This window comes from Hyperolius riggenbachi, chromosome 10, assembly GCF_040937935.1.
Source record: "Hyperolius riggenbachi isolate aHypRig1 chromosome 10, aHypRig1.pri, whole genome shotgun sequence".
Taxonomy (NCBI): domain Eukaryota; kingdom Metazoa; phylum Chordata; class Amphibia; order Anura; family Hyperoliidae; genus Hyperolius; species Hyperolius riggenbachi.
In genome coordinates this window covers 247,541,800-247,560,046 of record NC_090655.1, presented here as the reverse complement: position 1 = coordinate 247,560,046, position 18,247 = coordinate 247,541,800, and the positions used below count along the sequence as shown (strand labels likewise).

The 18,247-nt window shown below is 47.6% G+C and overlaps 1 protein-coding gene across 1 annotated transcript in view; it reads right to left on the bottom strand.

Annotated features, from left to right (window-relative positions):
* Positions 1 to 10,651: 10,651 nt before the first annotated feature.
* The window catches only part of LOC137537047 (uncharacterized), a 134,527-nt gene continuing 126,931 nt past the window's right edge, over positions 10,652 to 18,247 (bottom strand). Inside the window, exons 17-18 of the mRNA XM_068259196.1 lie at positions 15,065 to 15,467; positions 10,652 to 13,829 (exon numbers count right to left, since the gene is read on the bottom strand). Of these exons, the coding sequence (XP_068115297.1) occupies positions 12,394 to 13,829; positions 15,065 to 15,467 (1,839 nt within the window). The 3' untranslated portion in view covers positions 10,652 to 12,393. The remainder of the gene's footprint in view (positions 13,830 to 15,064; positions 15,468 to 18,247) is intronic.

Here is an 18,247-nt window from a genome sequence, read left to right as displayed (position 1 = left end):
ACAAGACGGAGGTAAGTTCCGCCCGCCGCTGCCAGCCACCGGACAGACATTGGAGGGGACAGCGAGGGAGAGAGAGCAGCTCTTCTCTGCGCTGCTCCCCTCCTGCTGGGGAGGGGGACACCTGGCTACCTACTCTGGGCACATATACCCCTGGCTACTGGCTACCTACTCTGGGCACATATACCCCTGGCTACCTACTCTGGGCACATATACCCCTGGCTACCTACTCTGGGCACATATTCCCCTGGCTACCTACTCTGGGCACATATACCCCTGCCTACATATATTGGGCACATATACCCGTAACTACATATACTGGGCATATACCCCTGGCTACCTACTCTGGCCACATATAACCCTGGCTACCTACTCTGGGCACATATACCCCTGCCTACATATAATGGGCACATATACCCCTAACTACATATACTGGGCATATACCCCTGGCTACCTACTCTGGGCACATATACCCCTGGCTACCTACTCTGGGCACATATACCCCTGCCTACATATATTGGGCACATATACCCCTAACTACATATACTGGGCATATACCCCTGGCTACCTACCCTGGGCACCTATACCCCTGGCTACCTACTCTGGGCACCTATACCCCTGGCTACCTACTCTGGGCACCTATACCCCTGGCTACCTACTCTGGGCACATATACCCCTGGCTACCTACTCTGGGCACATATACCCCTGGCTACCTACTCTGGGCACATATACCCCTGGCTACATATACTGGGCATATATACCCCTGCCTATATATACTGGGCATATATACCCCCTGCCTACATATATTGGGCATATATACCCCTGGCTACGTGGACTGGGCATATATACCCCCTGGCTACGTGGACTGGGCATATATACCCCCTGGCTACATATACTGGGCATATATACCCCTGGCTACATATACTGGGCATATATACCCCTGGCTACATATACTGGGCATATATACCCCCTGGCTACATATACTTGGCATATATACCCCTGGCTACATATACTGGGCATATATACCCCTGCCTATATATACTGGGCATATATACCCCCTGCCTACATATATTGGGCATATATACCCCTGGCTACATATACTGGGCATATATACCCCCTGGCTACGTGGACTGGGCATATATACCCCCTGGCTACATATACTGGGCACATATATGCCTGACTATATATACTGGGCACATATTATTCTCCTGGCTACATATACTGGGCATATATACCCCTGGCTACATATACTGGGCACATATACGCCTGACTATATATACTGGGCACATATTATTCTCCTGGCTACATATACTGGGCATATATACCACTGGCTACATATACTGGGCACACATACCCCTGCCTACATATACTGGGCACATATACCCCTGGCTACCTGTTCTGTGGACATCTCTACCCCTGGCTACCTGTTCTGGGGACATCTATACCGCTGGCCACCTATTCTGGGGACATCTATACTGCTGGCCACCTATTCTGGGGACAACTATAGACCTGGGGCTACCTATTTTTGGGGAACCACGTCAGATTGAGTGTATTTTGGAGAACTGCTGCCAGGTGAGAGGTGTCTACCATATTAATGGGGGCATTCTACCTATTTATGTGAAATGCTGTCTATTTATGTGACTCATGACTGCTGAATTTGTCTTTTTGGGGGCCTCATGGTTACTGAATTTGTCTTGTTGGGGGGCCTCATGATTTGTTGGAGGCCTCAAGATCGCTGAATTTGTCTTGTTGGGGGCCTCATGATTGCTGAATTTGTCTTGTTGGGGGCCTCATGATTGCTAAATTTTTCTTGTTGGGGGCCTCATGATTGCTGAGTTGGTTATGTTGGGGGCCTCATGATTGCTGAATTTGTCTTGATGGGGGGGCTCATGATTGCTGAATTTGTCTTGGAACATGCTGGAAGGTACATACTGAGGGAGGGTGGGTGAGCGTGAGCCTGCTAACCTCCATATACATTTGGCTCCACCCATAACCACACCCACATTTATTATGTGACCACGCCCCCTTTTTGGCGCGGCGCGCTGCGCGCGCCGCAGCCTTGACTTTGGGGGGGCGCATTAATAGTCTTTGTCCCCGGGCGCTGAAAATCCTAGCTACGCCTCTGGCGCAGTACGCTGTGAGTGAGGACACGGCCGCCTAGGAGCAGTGGTTTTCCGAGTTCCGACTTTAAAGTTTGAAATACCAGAAGTGAACCGGAGGCCGGTTGAGTGGCTGTGTGGGCACAGGATGTCTGCGGGGGAACATTAGAAGCCCCGGGTAAGTTCAACTCCCCCCCCCCCCTATCCCCCTACAGTACTCCTTTAAAGAGAACCTAAACTGAGAGGAATATGGATGTTTTACTTTTAAACAATACCAGTTGCCTGGCTGTCCTGCTGATCTCTTTTGCTGCAGTAGTGGCTGAATCACACTCCTGAAACAAGCATGCAGCTAATCCAGTCTGACTTCAGTCAGAGAACCTGATCTGCATGCTTGTTAATGGGCTGTGACTGAAAGTATTAGGGCCCGTTTCCACTTGTGCGGTGCAAATTAGTCGCGGAAAACGCAAAATGCGGATGCGAATACCGCAAATTTTACAGCAAATTCGCAGGCGTTTTCGCATATGTTAAGGAGTATGCGAATTTAACCATGTCAGTGCCTGTGTGCTTTTACATTGATTTTATGAGAAAATGCCTGCGAATTCGCAGTAAAATTCGCAGTAAAATTTTCATATGAAAACTTATGCGAATTTCCTATTAAATACATTGTATGCGAATTCTGAGGGCTCTGCTGTGCACATTTTTTCTGCACAGAAAAACACTCAGAAATCCTGACAAGTGGAAACAGTCTCATCCACTTGTATTGTCTATGCGAATCTGCGTGCAGGAAACACATGCAGATTCGCTCTAGTGGAAACGGCGGGGCCCTTAGAGACACAGGATCAGCAGGAGAGTCGGGCAACTGGTATTATTTTAAAAGGAAAAATCCATATCCTTCTCCGTTTAGGTTCCCTTTAAAGCTGATGTAATAATAAAACATTCTTGGTATGTGATGATATACGGCTATGGGAAAGTAAATTACGCAAGAAAATCTCTTAAGTTTACCAAGTGGAAAAAGTGCTAATAACCTACCCGATAGTCTCAACTCCTAAAGCTTGCTGTCTGAGGGTAACTCTGGACTCTGAGCTCCAATTTCAAACACATATTAACACATAACAATAGAGATGTCCCAAACGGTTCGCCGGCGAACGGTTCCAGGTGAACTTCGATGGTTCGTGTTCGCCTGCCAAAGGCGAACTTTCGCAGAAGTTCGATTCGCCCCATAATGCTCTATTGAGCAAAACTTTGACCCTCTACATCACAGTCAGCAGGCACATTGTTGCCAATCAGATTGCACTCACTGGTGGAGCTCCACCCCCCCCCTCCCCCCCCCCCCCCCCTTAAACAAGGCAAGGTCCTTGAGCCATTTGACTCACTCGTCTGCCTATACTAATTAGTTAAGGGGACAGCTGTTACACAACTCTGCTAGGGAGATTTTAATTAGCCTCTTGTGGGCTTCTCCACCCTCCACCCTCCTCCCTCCTACCAGAGGGAGGAGGGTCTCATCTGCCAGGGAATTCCAGTATTTCAAAAACCAGCTTACATACCGTGGCTGGGATTTGAACCCAGTTCTCAGTGTATGGTAGGTAACTAACATATCCATTATACCACCAACACTACTAGCTGAAAGTAGCTGAAAGTAGCTGAAAGTAGCTGAAACTAGCCTAGCATGTACCATTTATGCTCAATGCAAGAAAAAAAATAGACAAGACAAATAACATTTATATCACGCTTTTCTCCTGGCAGACTCAAAGCACCAGAGCTGCAGCCACTAGGGCAGGCTCTATAGGCAGTAGCAGTGTTAGGAAGACTTGCCTAAGGTCTCCTACTGAATAGGTGCTGGCTTACTGAACAGACAGAGACGAGATTCAAACCCTGGTCTCCTGTGTCAGAGGCAGAGCCCTTAACCATTACACCATCCAGCCACTGCTTACGGATATGTAGCCAGGCATGGCCTTGTCTTTTGTGTTCAACAGTTGTCCAAAGAGAACCCCAGATAGCCAGGTAGATTCATCTCTGTAAGGAGGAGGGAGGAGGGTGGAGGAGGAGGGTGGAGGGTGGAGGGGGGAGGAGGGAGGAGGGAGGAGGAGGGTGGAGGAGGGAGGAGGAGGAGGGTGGAGGGAGGAGGGAGGGGGAGGAGGGGGGTGGAGGAGGGGGGTGGAGGGAGGAGGGTGGAGGAGGGAGGGTGGAGGGGAGAGGAGGGAAGAGGGGGGAGGAGGGGGAGGGAGGAGGGGGGAGGAGGGGGGAGGAGGGGGGGAGGAGGAGGAGAGGGGGGAGGAGGAGGAGGGGGGGGAGGAGGGTGCTCCAGGTATTAAAAGCCTTGAAACATGTTTTCTATCATTTTTGTAGACAGTAGAAATTTTTCTAAATTTTAAAGTTCGCCTCCCTATTGAAGTGAATTGCGGTTCGCAAACTTTTTCACGAACCGAACTTTCCGCGAAGGTTCGCGAACAGGGTTCGCGAAGTGAAAATCGGAGGTTCGCGACATCTCTAATTAACAACAACCTCCTGCTACTTCCATATCAAAACTCCAGAATCCACCCTTTCCTTACACAAGAGGCCACTAGAATGCTTGTACATTCTCTAATCATGTCTCATCTTGATTACTGTAATTTCCTACTCTCTGGCCTTCAAAAAAACAGGCTGGCACCTCTCCAGTCCCTACTGAACTCTGCTGCTCATCTCATTCCACCTCTCCTCCCTCTCCTCTGATGCCACCACCTCCATGGGTTTAATCATCCAAAGGATCCAGTTCAAATGCCTAAACCTATCATGCAAAGCTCTACATAGGCTATTTCCTCTATACACTTCCATATTAATCCAGGGATGCTCATCCGGATAGCTCTCTCTCTCTCTCTCTCTCTCTCTCTCTCTCTCTCTCTCTTTCTCTCTTTTTCTCTTTCTCTCTCTCTTTTTCTCTTTCTCTCTCTCTCTCTCTTTCTCTCTCTTTTTCTCTTTCTTTCTCTCTCTCTCTCTCTCTCTCTTTTTCCTCTTTCTCTCTCTCTCTCTCTCTCTCTTTCTCTCTCTCTTTCTCTCTTTCTCTCTCTCTTTTTCTCTTTCTCTCTCTCTTTTTCTCTTTCTCTCTCTCTCTCTCATTTCCGCCCGGAATCGCGGAAAATACAATTCCACGGAACGCGGCGGCCATTCCTACTAGAGAGAGATGAATCTACATGGCTATCTGGGGTTCTCTTCGGACAACTGTTGAACATAAAAGGCAAGGCCATCCCTGGGTGGGCTTGAACCACTAACCTTTCGGTTAACAGCCAAATACGCTAACTGATTGCACCACAGAGACTGTGCACACAGTTGTTGCTAAACGATTTTATGTGGATGCATGTGTGTCTTGTGGAAGGAGGAAAAAAGTCTGCTACAAGAAGTTTAACGCCACTTTAAAGGGAAGGTTCAGGGAGGGGATTAAAAAAATAAAAATAAATTTCCACTTACCTGGGGCTTGCTCCAGCCCGTGGCAGGCAGGAGGTTCCCTCGCCGCCGCTCCGCAGGCTCCCGGTGGTCTCCGGTGCCCGACCCGACCTGGCCAGTAGTTCTGCGCATGCGCAGTACAGCCCGGCGGACGTCCGATGACGTCAGCGCGCCGGCGTGGGACGCAGAAGTCCCAGGAAATGAAGCGCAGAAGAGCCCGACCTGGCAGCCGGCCTGGCCAGGTCGGGTCGGGCACCGGAGACCACCGGGAGCCTGCGGAGCGGCGGCGAGGGCACCTCCTGCCTGCCACGGGCTGGAGGAAGCCCCAGGTAAGTGGAAATTTATTTTTATTTTTTTAATCCCCTCCCTGAACCTTCCCTTTAAACAAAACCTGTATATATAAAATTTCTACATATATTTCTATGATCCTTTCATGATGACAAAGGCCAGAAAGAAGTAGGTAAAGGAGTGCCCATTTTTCCGTACGGCTAAGCGGTCTCACTCACTTTTTCCTACAACGAAGCTTCTGCTGTACAGCAGTAGAGTGGTTAAGTGGAAGCGTGCTGAGCCCATAACCCAGAGGTTGATGGATCGAAACCATCCTCTGCTAGGTGTACTTTGTTTTTTACACCTTGCTTTACCACATGGGCCAATCGGCGGCCATAGCCCCTTAAGATAAAGTGTCATTAGGGCCTTGCTGTAACATAGATTGTAGTGTAACTATTTCAACTAATGTACCCTTCTTAATTAGGCAAATAAGCAAGCTCATTTTTCTCTTGGGTATATCACAATGGTACATGCTAGGCTGGCTTCAGCATATAGTGTTGGTGGTATAGTGGTGAGCATAGCTGCCTTCCAAGCAGTGACAGTGGCATTTCTACCACAGGGTGCAGGGGGGCGCGGCGCACCGGGTGCCAGACAGCCAGGGGGGTGTCGCCACGACCCCCCATAGATGCCGGACTCAGGAGGGGAAGAGCAGCGCTAGGAGGAGGGGTGACAGCAGGGATAGCGGCGGGGAGGGGGGACATATCCCCCCCCCCTCACCTGGGTCCCCTCCTTCTGCCTCTCTTCTCCCCCCTCAAAATGCGGGCAGCGGGCCGGGGGCAGTGGTCAGCGAGCAGGCGAGCGCGGAGTATACTCACGTTACTTCCGCATATCAGCCTGGAACGCTGCGTCGCCGTCACGTGCCTCTTCTGCGCCTCCAATCATTGGAGGCGCAGTAGAGGCACGTGACGGCGACGCATGTTCCAGGCTGGTACGCGGAAGTAACGTGAGTATTCTCCGCGCCTGCCTGCTCGCCCTGTTTGCTGCCCACTGCCCACATTTTTGGGGGGGGGGGGAGAGGCAGAAGGAGGGGACCCAGGTGAGGGAGGGGGGAGATGTGTCCCCCCCTCCCCCACCGCTATCCCTGCTGTCACCCCTCCTTCTAGCTACACGGAGGGGGGGGGGGGGGGGCACTATGCTGGGGGCAGCTAAACTGGGGGCCACTATACTACCTAAACTGGGGGCCACTATACTGGGGGCAGCTAAACTGGGGGCCACTATACTACCTAAACTGGGGGCCACTATACTGGGGGCAACTAAACGGGGGGCCACTATACTACCTAAACTGGGGCCACTATACTCGGGGCAGCTAAATGGGGGGCCACTATACTACCTAAACTGGGGGCCACTATACTGGGGGCAGCTAAACTGGGGGCCACTATACTACCTAAACTGGGGGCCACTATACTACCTAAACTTGGGGCCACTATACTAGCTATACTGGGGCCACTATACGGGCGGCCACTATACTAGCTACACTGGGACTGGGCGTCACTATACTGCTATACTGGGGGCCACTATATTACCTATACTGGGGGGGGGGGGGGCACCATACCAGCTACAATGGAGGCTACACTGGGGGCAACTATACTATCTAAACTGTGGGCCACTATACTACCTATACTGGAAGGCAGCTGTACGGGGGCCACTATACTAGCTACACTGGGGGCAGCAGCTATGCTGCCTATCCTGGGGGCAACTATACTAGCTATATTGGGGCAACTATACTACCTTCACGGGGGGCAACTAGCTACCTATACTATTTTCTGGGCAAATCTGCTGACATGATTGCATGTATTTTCTGGGCAAATCTGCCGACATGATTGCATGTATTTTCTGGGCAAATCTGCCGACATGAATCCATGTATTTTCTGGGCAAATCTGCCGACATGATTGAACGTATTCTCTGGGCAAATCTGCACACATTACGTTTATTTTCTTGAGAAAACCTGCACAAGTATGTGAATTTTCTGGGGAAAGGGTCACCAAAACTTGGGTCCACTGTCTTTGCGTTGCACTTTTAAAGGGAACCCGAGGTGAGAATAATATTGAGGCTGCCATATTTATCTCCTTTTAAGCAATATCAGTTGCCTGGCTACCGTGCTGGTCCTCGGCCTCTAATTCTTTCAACCATAGACCCTGAACAAGCATGCTTGTTTCTGGTGTGATTCAGTTCGCTCCTGCAGCCAAATAGATCAGCAGGGCAACTAGTATTGTTCAAAAGGAAATAAATATGGCAGCCTCCATATCACTCTCACCCGGGTTCACGTTAAATTACAGTTAGCTCCGCCCTCATCCGGTCATGGTCACGCCCATTTTTTGCCTATAGCGCCACCCATTTTTTGCCCCTTTACTTTTGGGGGGGGGGGGGGGTCGTATAATACCCAGCACCGGGTGTCAAATGCCCTAGGTACGCCACTGCTTCCAAGCAGTTGACCTGGGTTCGATTCCTGGCTAATGTATGTGAGCTTGCTTTTGACATCCTACAAATCCCTGGAAGACAAGATCCATGAAAGGGAGGAGGAGGGGATAGGAATGAGTGAGAGATTTTTCCGCCGGAACGGAAATTGCACTACTCGGATCCGGATATCCAGATATGCGGCCAGAAATCCGCATAGTGTTATGCGGATTTCAGCCCAGGTATCCAGAATCCGAATCCGGTCGGATAGTGCTAAAAAGTTCGGATATCCGGGTTACCCGAATATCCGAAATCCAGATGAGCATCCCTGGTCTAGAGTGGGCCAAACATAATGCAAAGTAGGGAAACCCCTTGAGGGCCAAATTTAATGACTCCGAAGGCCAGATTTGGCCCGCGGGCCGGAGTTTGACATGTATGACTTAAACGGAAATAAATATGACAGCCTCCATATCCCTCTCACTTCAGTTCATTGGAGGCAAAGGATCAGCAGGACAGCCAGTCAATGTGCATTATTTAAAAGGAAATAAAAAAGGTCAGCCTCCATATCCTTCTCCTCCTTGTGGTCCACCGCCATTTCATTTGCCCTCACCAGCTTGTTGCTGTGAGCCTCTTTTGAGTTGGAGACTGTCGCTGGAGTGGTATCAGCTGGGGGATTATTCTCCAACTTGTCTTTTTTCCCCCTGCCACCCATCCCCCCGTAAGGAGTGAAGCGCCGAGGAGATCTTTGAGGGAGAGCAGGGCCGGGAGAGTGTAAGAGACCCGACGAGGCCTCGCCGCTTTCCTCAGCCGGTGGTTCGAACCAGTCCTCCAGGGTGAATCAGCGGATCAAGGAAAAAAATATGTCAGCCTCCATATCTCTCTTTCTTCAGGTTCTCCTATAAAGGACTTCCGATTCTTATGAACAATCTATTTTTCCTTACCTGGGGCTTCTTCCAGCCCCTAGCAGCAGTCTCAGTCACTCATCGCAGCCTGGGTCCTCTTCGGTGTCCCCGCTGGCCACCTGCAATGATGGCGACCCGCTGGCGGGGCCTGCTCTTCTGCGCCTGTGTGTGCACTCATGCCGTGTGTCCACATCATCTGGTGCATACTGCACCTGTACAGTAGTTGTGCGCAGGCGCAGTACCCATGATGTGGGTGCATGGCACTTATGCCCGTGCAGGCGCAGAAGAGCTGACTCGCTGGAGGAGTCTTTACCGGCGGCCAGCGGGACAACGGGGAGGACCGGGGCTGTGGTAAGGGACTGGAACAGCTGCTAGGGGCTGGACGAAGCCTCAGGTCAGTAAAAAATAGATTGTTCATTTCACATCGGAAGTCCTTTAACCTCTTGAGGAACATGGTCTTAAACCTCCCTAGTGACCAGACCATTTGTTACAAAATAGGCCACTGCAGCTATAAGGGCCCGCTGAAGGGGCGTACAACTCAGCACACAAGTGATTCCATTCCTCCCCCCTTTTCTGCACACCAACAGAGCTTTTTTTGTTGGTGGGTAATGATCGCTCCCAAGATTGTTTGTTTATTTTTAATATATATATACATAGTATTTTTCATAAATTTTCCTTTTTTTGTGTGTGTAGTTCCCCAACCCCTCCCTCTGCCAGCCAATCAGCGTGATCGGCTGTCATAGGCTGTCATAGGCTTAAGCCTATGACAGCGGATCACTTCCGTGCCCAGTGCAGTGCTGCCTTAGATCGCAGCGCTGTACAGTGTTATTCGCCAGCGATTTCACCATCTAACAGAGAGACTGATGACGGAGTTCCGCTTCTTCATTCAAGCGGGGATGCGCGCGCATCGGCGCGCACGATCTCCTGCAATCTCCATTCCCAACCATTCACGCCAATCGGCGTGGGGTGGTCCTGGAGCTGCAGCGTTGCTCACGCCAATCGCGTGGAGCAGTCGTTAGACAGTTAAAGGATACCCGAGGTGACATGTGACATGATGAGATAGACATGGGTATGTACAGTGCCAAACACACAAATAACTATGCTGTGTTCCTTTTTTTCTTTCTCTGCCTGAAAGAATTAAATATTAGGTATGTAAGTAAGTGGATGACTCAGTCCTGACTCAGACAGGAAGTGACTAAAGTGTGACCCCCACTGATAAGAAATTCCAACTATAAAACACTTTCCTAGCAGAAATTGGCTTCTGAGAGCCAGAAAGAGATAAAAGGGTCAATAGTTCATACATTTTAGCTATGGCATACTTCAATGAATGTGTCATTGGGCAAAAACAATAAAACAGTTAAAACTTAAAAAGTAGATTTAAACATAAAACTGTGGAATATCTTAAAAATTCAATTTTAGGAACAGGAAGATAGATACAATAGTTTATTTCATTCATTTATTTTCGCCTCGGGTGGCCTTTAAGTACAGCATCTTTACTTTGCCCATCGCCCCGATATTATGTCTACCAAAACAAATATAACACATCACAATTTTCACAACTCCTCACGGTATAGATGTCCTTGTGTGTGTAAAACTGAGGAAGAGATCATCATGACAGGTCAGCTTCTATGTAATGTATTTCATAGTGTGACTGTCTGATATTAATGGAAAGGGCGGGACTCATTACTGGGGGTGGTGCCTGTAACCACCTATCAGGGCCACTGGGGACTCCTCCTGTAAGGGATTGGAGGGTATTACCCAAGGAACTCAGCGTGGCAATGTCTGAAGTTAGAAACAAAAGCAGATAAAATAATTCATGTTATATTATTTCATCTTTTTCTATATTTTATTATTATTTCTTCTTTTTCCATCTTCTATTATTATTTCATATTTTTCATACAATATGATAACAAAAGTTTACAGTAACAAGAGGACAGAGTAAGAAAGAAAGAAAAAAACCCTTCTAGCCGGTAAAGAAGACATAGAGCAGCAAGAGCTACAGGACTGCAAGGCTCGGGGTTGGCGGGGGATGGTGGACATAGGTGGGGGGATACATGGAGGGTGGAGGAGAGCAGTGATTAAAGGGTACAGGTTACTGAGGGATGAGTGAGTGGATGGATGAGGGGTGGTGGTGATTGGAGGGTGCAGGTTAGTGGTGTATGGGAGGGTGCGGGGGAGTAGGGGATGGAAGGGCAGATGTGAATAACAGAGGGGAGGCTGGAGCTGAATGGTAAGGGGAGGGCTAAGTTGTGCAGGGTATTGGAGGGCAGTGGTGAGTAATGGGAGGATTAAGGAGTGTTGGATGGGGAAGTTAGGGGCACGATGAAGGTGGTGCCTGAGATATGTGAGGATGTGAGTGCGGAATACGAGGATGGTGGGGAGTGGGGGGTGAAAGGGTGGAGGTAAGAGGGGATGAGTGGACAAATGCAGACAAGGCATTCACTTAAAGTAGCCCTAACAGCATAATAACCTTTAAAGAAAAACATTTCTTTGTTACAGCTGATACAAATACTGCAATAAATCCAGACGTTTGCCTACTTCCTGCCTTCATGGGAGAAGACAAAGGGTTAAAATCCTGTGTTCAAAATTAGCTGCTCTGCCAAGGCAGCCAGCTGGCACGGCTGAGAGATCAAATTACAGTTGTGATTAGTCACAGATGAGGGGGGAATTAGACAGGCTAAATTCTCTAAAAGCATACAGGTTGCAGTTATCCGTTTTCCTTCTGTCCTGTGCAAGAGTTCAGGTTCACTTGTAAATGTTATACAAGTGTATAACAGTATAATCACGGCCCCAGTCCTCCTTGCAGAAATGCCACAACTTAATATCAGTGTCTTGTGCTATCTGCAGCCCTCATCTGGAGCACTACAAGCAGAGACAGATTAAGGCAAAATGGGACCTAGGCCAAGTAGCAGCTTTGGCTTCCCCTGCTTTCTACCTATTTACTTAAGTGAACGTTGCTGGGGGAGAGAATTTCAGAAGGTGACAGCTGCCTGTTCAGTAAGCCAGCACCTATTCAGTAGGAGACCTTTGGCAAGTCTCCCTAACACTGCTACTGCCTATAGAGTGCGCCCTTGTGGCTGCTGGTCTGGTGCTTTGAGTCCGCCAGGAGAAAAGCGCGATATAAATGTTATTTGTCTTGTCTTGTCTTGTCTAAGGTCACAGATAAGCATGATGTTCTAAGCACCCACCTAGGCCACCATATGGTGGATCTGAGTTTAAGAAGAACAAGTCTCCAGCAAAAGTCCGTTAACTGGCTTCAGCGGGCGTGAGTTTTCTTATGTGTTGTTAGATGCCCTTTTTGGGAAAAACTTTTCCCACACTCGGAACACGAAAAAGGACGTTCACCAGTGTGGGTTCTCCGGTGTGCAAGAAGGTGTGCTTTACCATGGAAACCCTTCCCACACTCTGAACAAGAATAAGGATTATCGCCGGTGTGACCCCTCTGGTGTGTTAGAAAACTTCCCTTTTCACTGAAACCTTTTCCACACTCCGGACATAGAAATGCAAACTCCCCCGTGTGACTCCTCTGATGCGTGAGAAGGGATCGCTTCCGGGTGAAAGATTTTCCACACTCCAGGCAGGCAAAGGGACGCTCACCCGTGTGGCTACTTCTCTGGTGATTAAGGAGGGATTCCCTCTGAGCGAAACACTTCCCACAGTCGGGACACATAAAAGGGCGCTCACCGGTGTGAGTTTTCTGATGAATGTGGAGGCTTCTTTTCTCGCTGAAATATTTCCCACACTCTGAACAGGAATAAGGACGGTTGCCGGAATGAACTTTTAGGTGTTTGAGGAGCTGTCCTTCAAAAGCAAAACATTTTCCACAGACTGAACATACAAATGGACTCTCGGCAGTGTGAGTTTTCTGGTGCGCAGTGAAGGTTTCTTTATGCTTGAACCCTTTCCCACACTCTGAGCATGCAAAAGGAAACTCATCTGTGTGACTTCTCTGGTGTGTATGAAGGCATGCCTTACTTTTAAAGCCTTTCCCACACTGTAAACATGAGAAAGGACACTCACCTGTGTGACGTCTCTGATGTGCAAGGAGGTCTCTTTTAGCAATGAAGTTTTTCCCACACTCTGCACACTGAAAAGGGAGGTCGCCTTTGTGACGTCTCAGGTGATTAAGAAGATCCGTTCTCCTGATGAAATTTTTCCCACACTCTGAGCATAAATACGGGCGCTCACCTGTGTGTCGCCTCTGGTGATTGACAAGGTCGGTTTTCTTAATGAAACTTTTTTCACACTCTGAGCATGAAAATGGCCGCTCTCCTGTGTGACTTCTCAGATGGGCAATAAGGTGGGACTTAAAGGTAAAAGATTTGTCACATTCAGAGCATGGAAATCTCTTACTATCCCCTTCTTGCCTCACAGTATGAGATTCCTCAGAATCAGACGGGTCATGTGACCTCTCCTCACTGTGACCTCCTGGATGGGATCTATCAGAAGATTCCTCAGGATTAGAGGGTTCCGGTGATGTCTCCTCACTGTGACCTTCTGGATGTGATCTGTCACAATATTCCTCAGGATTAGAGGGATCCGGTGATCTCTCCTCATGGTAAAGTCTGTGATGTGTATTTCCAGTAGTGGGGTTTCCTCTGGGAGAACATTGTGTGACGCCATTATCTTCTGCAGCATCATCTGGAGGGGAGATAAGACATCCCTCTGAGGGGCTCCCCATATTCTGGCCATCTGTTGGGGAAAATACAATTATAAATACATTGTGAAAAGTAGATCATGTTTTGCCTGCTGGAACAGGATAAGTAAAAGGGGTGTGATGTGTGTAATGTGGCTGCACAGTGTGCCTGTAATGAGGTATAAACACACTATGTACACAGGGAATGTGAGAAGTAATAGGGGTGTGATGTGTGTAATGTGATTGCACAGTGTGCCTGTAATGAGGTATAAACACACTATGTATACAGGGAATGTGAGAAGTAATAGGGGTGTGATGTGTGTAATGTGGTGGCACAGTGTGCCTGTAATGAGGTATAAACACACTATGTACACAGGGAATGTGAGAAGTAATAGGGGTGTGATGTGTGCAATGTGACTGCACAGTGTGCCTGTAATGAGGTATAGACACACTATGTACACAGGGAATGTGAGAAGTAATAGTAGTGTGATGTGTGTAATATGACTGCACAGTGTGCCTATAATGAGGTATAAACACACTATGTATACAGGGAATGTGAGAAGTAATAGGGGTGTGATGTGTGTAATGTGACTGCACAGTGTGCCTGTAATGGGGTATATAGACACTATGTACACAGGGAATGTGAGGAGTAATAGGGGTGTGATGTGTGTAATGTGACTGCACAGTGTGCCTGTAATGGGGTATATAGACACTATGTACACAGGGAATGTGAGGAGTAATAGGGGTGTGATGTGTGTAATGTGACTGCACAGCGTGTCTGTAACGAGGTATATACACACTATGTACACAGGGAATGTGAGCAGTAATAGGGGTGTGATGTGTGTAATGTGATTGCACAGTGTGCCTGTAATGCGGTATAAACACACTATGTACACAGGGAATGTGAGAAGTAATAGGGGTGTGATGTGTGCAATGTGACTGCACAGTGTGCCTATAATAAGGTATAAACACACTATGTACACAGGGAATGTGAGAAGTAATAGGGGTGTGATGTGTGTAATGTGACTGCACAGTGTGCCTGTAATGCGGTATAAACACACTATGTACACAGGGAATGTGAAAAGTAATAGGGGTGTGTCATGTATGTAATGTGACTGCACAGTGTGCCTGTAATGAGGTATAAACACACTGTGTACACAGGGAATGTGAGAAGTAATAGGGGTGTGATGTGTGTAATGTGCCTGCACAGTGTGCCTGTAGTGAGGTATAAACACACAATGTACATGGGGAATGTGAGAAGTAATATGGAAGTGATGTGTTTATTACTGACCTGTGCTGATATCCATAAAACATTCCTCTTCCTTTATTGTCACTTTCACACCCTCCTCATCCTCCATAGACTGCTGATCACTCCTCACATACGTCTCTTCTCCTTCTCCTTTAATGGTCCTTATCATGTCACCCTCCTCCATAGTTTGCTGTTCAACCCTCACATACGTCTCTTCTTCTTCCTCTTTAATTGTGACCATCATTATAACCTCCTCCGCAGTCTGCTGATCACCCCTCACATATGTCTCTTCTTCTTCCTCTTTAATTGTCACCATCATTATAACCTCCTCCGCAGTCTGCTGATCACTCCTCACATTTGTCTCTTCTTCCTCCTCTTTTATTAGCCCCATTGTGTCTCCCTCCTCCATAAATTGCTGATCACACATCACGTCTGTCTCTTCTTCCTGTAGAAATGTCATCCTTCATAGCAATCAGTTCTTCAGCCTAAACCCACAAAATGACAAAAAATAAGAAAAACAGACATGAACACTAATACTCGGACAGATCTAGCAGAGCAGGAATGATGGATGACCAGGGCAAGTATGTGAAAGCAGGAAAGATTGGTGACCAGGGCAAGGATTATGGGTAACCAGGGAAAACATAGAAGGGCAGGAAACATGAGTAATTGTGGCAGTATACAAAGGGCTGGATTAAAGGGCAACTGGGGAAGGCCTAAGGGGCAGGAAAGATAATTAAATGTGGCAGGGTACCACCCTGGCCCTAGCCCTTGCCTGTGGTGAGAACATTAGAGTGTAAGCTCCTCTGGTGCAGAGACTAATGGGAATGGGTCAGTGATCACTGTACAGCACTGTGGAATATGTCAGAGCTATATAAATGTATAATAATAATAACGGTGTGTGACTGTGGTGAGGGCATTAGAGTGTAAGCTCCTCTGGTGCAGAGATTGATGGGAATGGATCAGTGATCTCTCTGTACAGTGCGGTGGAGTATGTCAGAGCTATATGAATGTCTAATAATAATAGTGTGCGACTGTGGCGAGAAGATTAGTGTGTAAACTACTCTCGTGCAGATACTGAATGGAGACATCATTGATCTCTGTGCAGCATTGGGTGGTGGTGATGGGGGGTCTTGGAATAAGTTAGACAGTTAATATCATATATAAAATTAATAATGATATAGATATATAAAATAATATTTATTTACCTCCTCTAATGCCAGTCCCAGCAAAGCCTCCACTCTGCTTCTTCCCACCTTATTACTTCCTGTCTCTGCGTTCCATAATTTTATATTTTTTGCGTTCCAGTAAGTGTGAGTAAAAGATCACCATCTTCTGGAGAATATTTGAACTGCAGCCATCATTACACTGCATCGTACTCTTCTCTACCCATCATTGTAGTCCCTTACACCAGAGGTTCTCAACGTGTGGTACGCGTACCCCAGGGGGTACTTTTGAAGGTTCCAGGGGGTACTCAGGCTTGATATACTTAACCAAGAATAACCAATTTAGAGTTTTAGAAAATGATAAATCTTATTTAAACACCAAATAAGTATTTTAGTTAATTAAAAGCAATAGTAAGTGCTTGGAAATTGTTTAGAACCAATTATCATGTACTACGATTAAATATATATTTGTCAAGGGATACTTGAGATAATGTTTACTATGCTAGGGGGTACTTGGTGAGTACAGGGTTTTAAAAGGGGTACATGCCAATAAAATGTTGAGAAACACTGCCTTACACACTCCAATGAGTTCTGGGTCACCATGAGCTTGCTGGTTAGTCTGTACCTCTCGGTTTACAAGCCCTACTCCATAGAGCCAAATTAATCCATGCCATGCACTGATGAGGATCAAACAATCTGAAACAGTCTGTATGCATGTTGGATTATTATGGTGTACCAACTAACTAGCATACATTGACAGAATAGCATACATTTAAAGTGATATACCCCTTGTTAGTAGAATCAGTGTCCCCTTGCCCGCTCGCTGGGCTGCAGGCTCGGTCCTCGCTTCGCTCGGACAACTTTTTATTCTAACTCTATGTCCACTTGGATAGTGGAGATTGCACATCAGCACACAGGCAGCTAACTGGGGTTGAAAAGGTTAATGCTGCTCCTGATGCGTATTATGGGGTTAATGTCTGCCCTGCATGACTTTGCACATGCTCAGTAGCATTTGTATGCTATTCTGTCAGGTATGCTAAAATTTTGGAACACCGGAATTCCCATCACTACAGCATTCACTGCTGCCTGAATTGAATAATTGAATGCTAGCAGGGGTCCCTGTCCCTCCCCACGGAGTCCAGCTACGTCATAGAGGAGACTCACACGTGCAGTCCACACCACAGTGACACTCTGCAGGAGTGTTTCGTCATAGTAGAAGTCAATTTCCTTCTGTTGCCTAGCAACCCGATGTACACAGCCGACAGCTTAGAGCAGGCGGGGCACTCTTTGCTTAACAGGAGGAGAACGCTGAGGTGACTAGAAAGATCATAGAGCAGGAGGAGAGAGGGCAAAAGAATGGGGCGGCAGGGAGAGTGCAGAGGAATGCGCCCTCTACCGGCCCTGAATAGGAGTAATAATAAGCCAGTAAATGGTGAGGCAGGAATGGGCATGTTTTACAACAGAGGAAGCATAGATGTGATGGGGAGGGATACAGCGACACTAGGCACCTCTGTACTGGTGTCTATGCGATCCCCGTGTAGCATTATTAGTTGACCCATTAAGTGAATTGTAGGAGGTGGGGGTTAGCAGAGACGTAGGCATGTGAGGCCGTGAGTGAGTATGGGACCGCCAATGGGCTTGAGAGGCTCTTCGGGGGTGAAATCGCAGGTTCAAAAAAAGTTATGTGGTGCGACGTTTTCGTCGCACCAGGCAGTACCGTGTAATGCGAGCAGCGTGCCCAGAATGCCCCAGCCCCATCATGCTGCCCTAATGCGCAGTAGCAGAAGGGAAATTTTGTAGAATCGGCAAGCGTACTGGCCATTGTGGTATAGTGCTGCCATCTTCTGGCCAATTTGTGTGGTGCATTTATATATAAATTATTACATTGTGTATGTAAATGTGGGTTTCTCTATTTGTATATGTCGGAATACAGGATAGCATAATAGGTTGTTTGTACCATGACAGTTTCAAGATTGAACCGTGAAAATATAATAAGAATAATAAATATCATTATATTCAAGGTGACCTAAAAAGAGGGGAATATGATTGTAACAATTGGTGT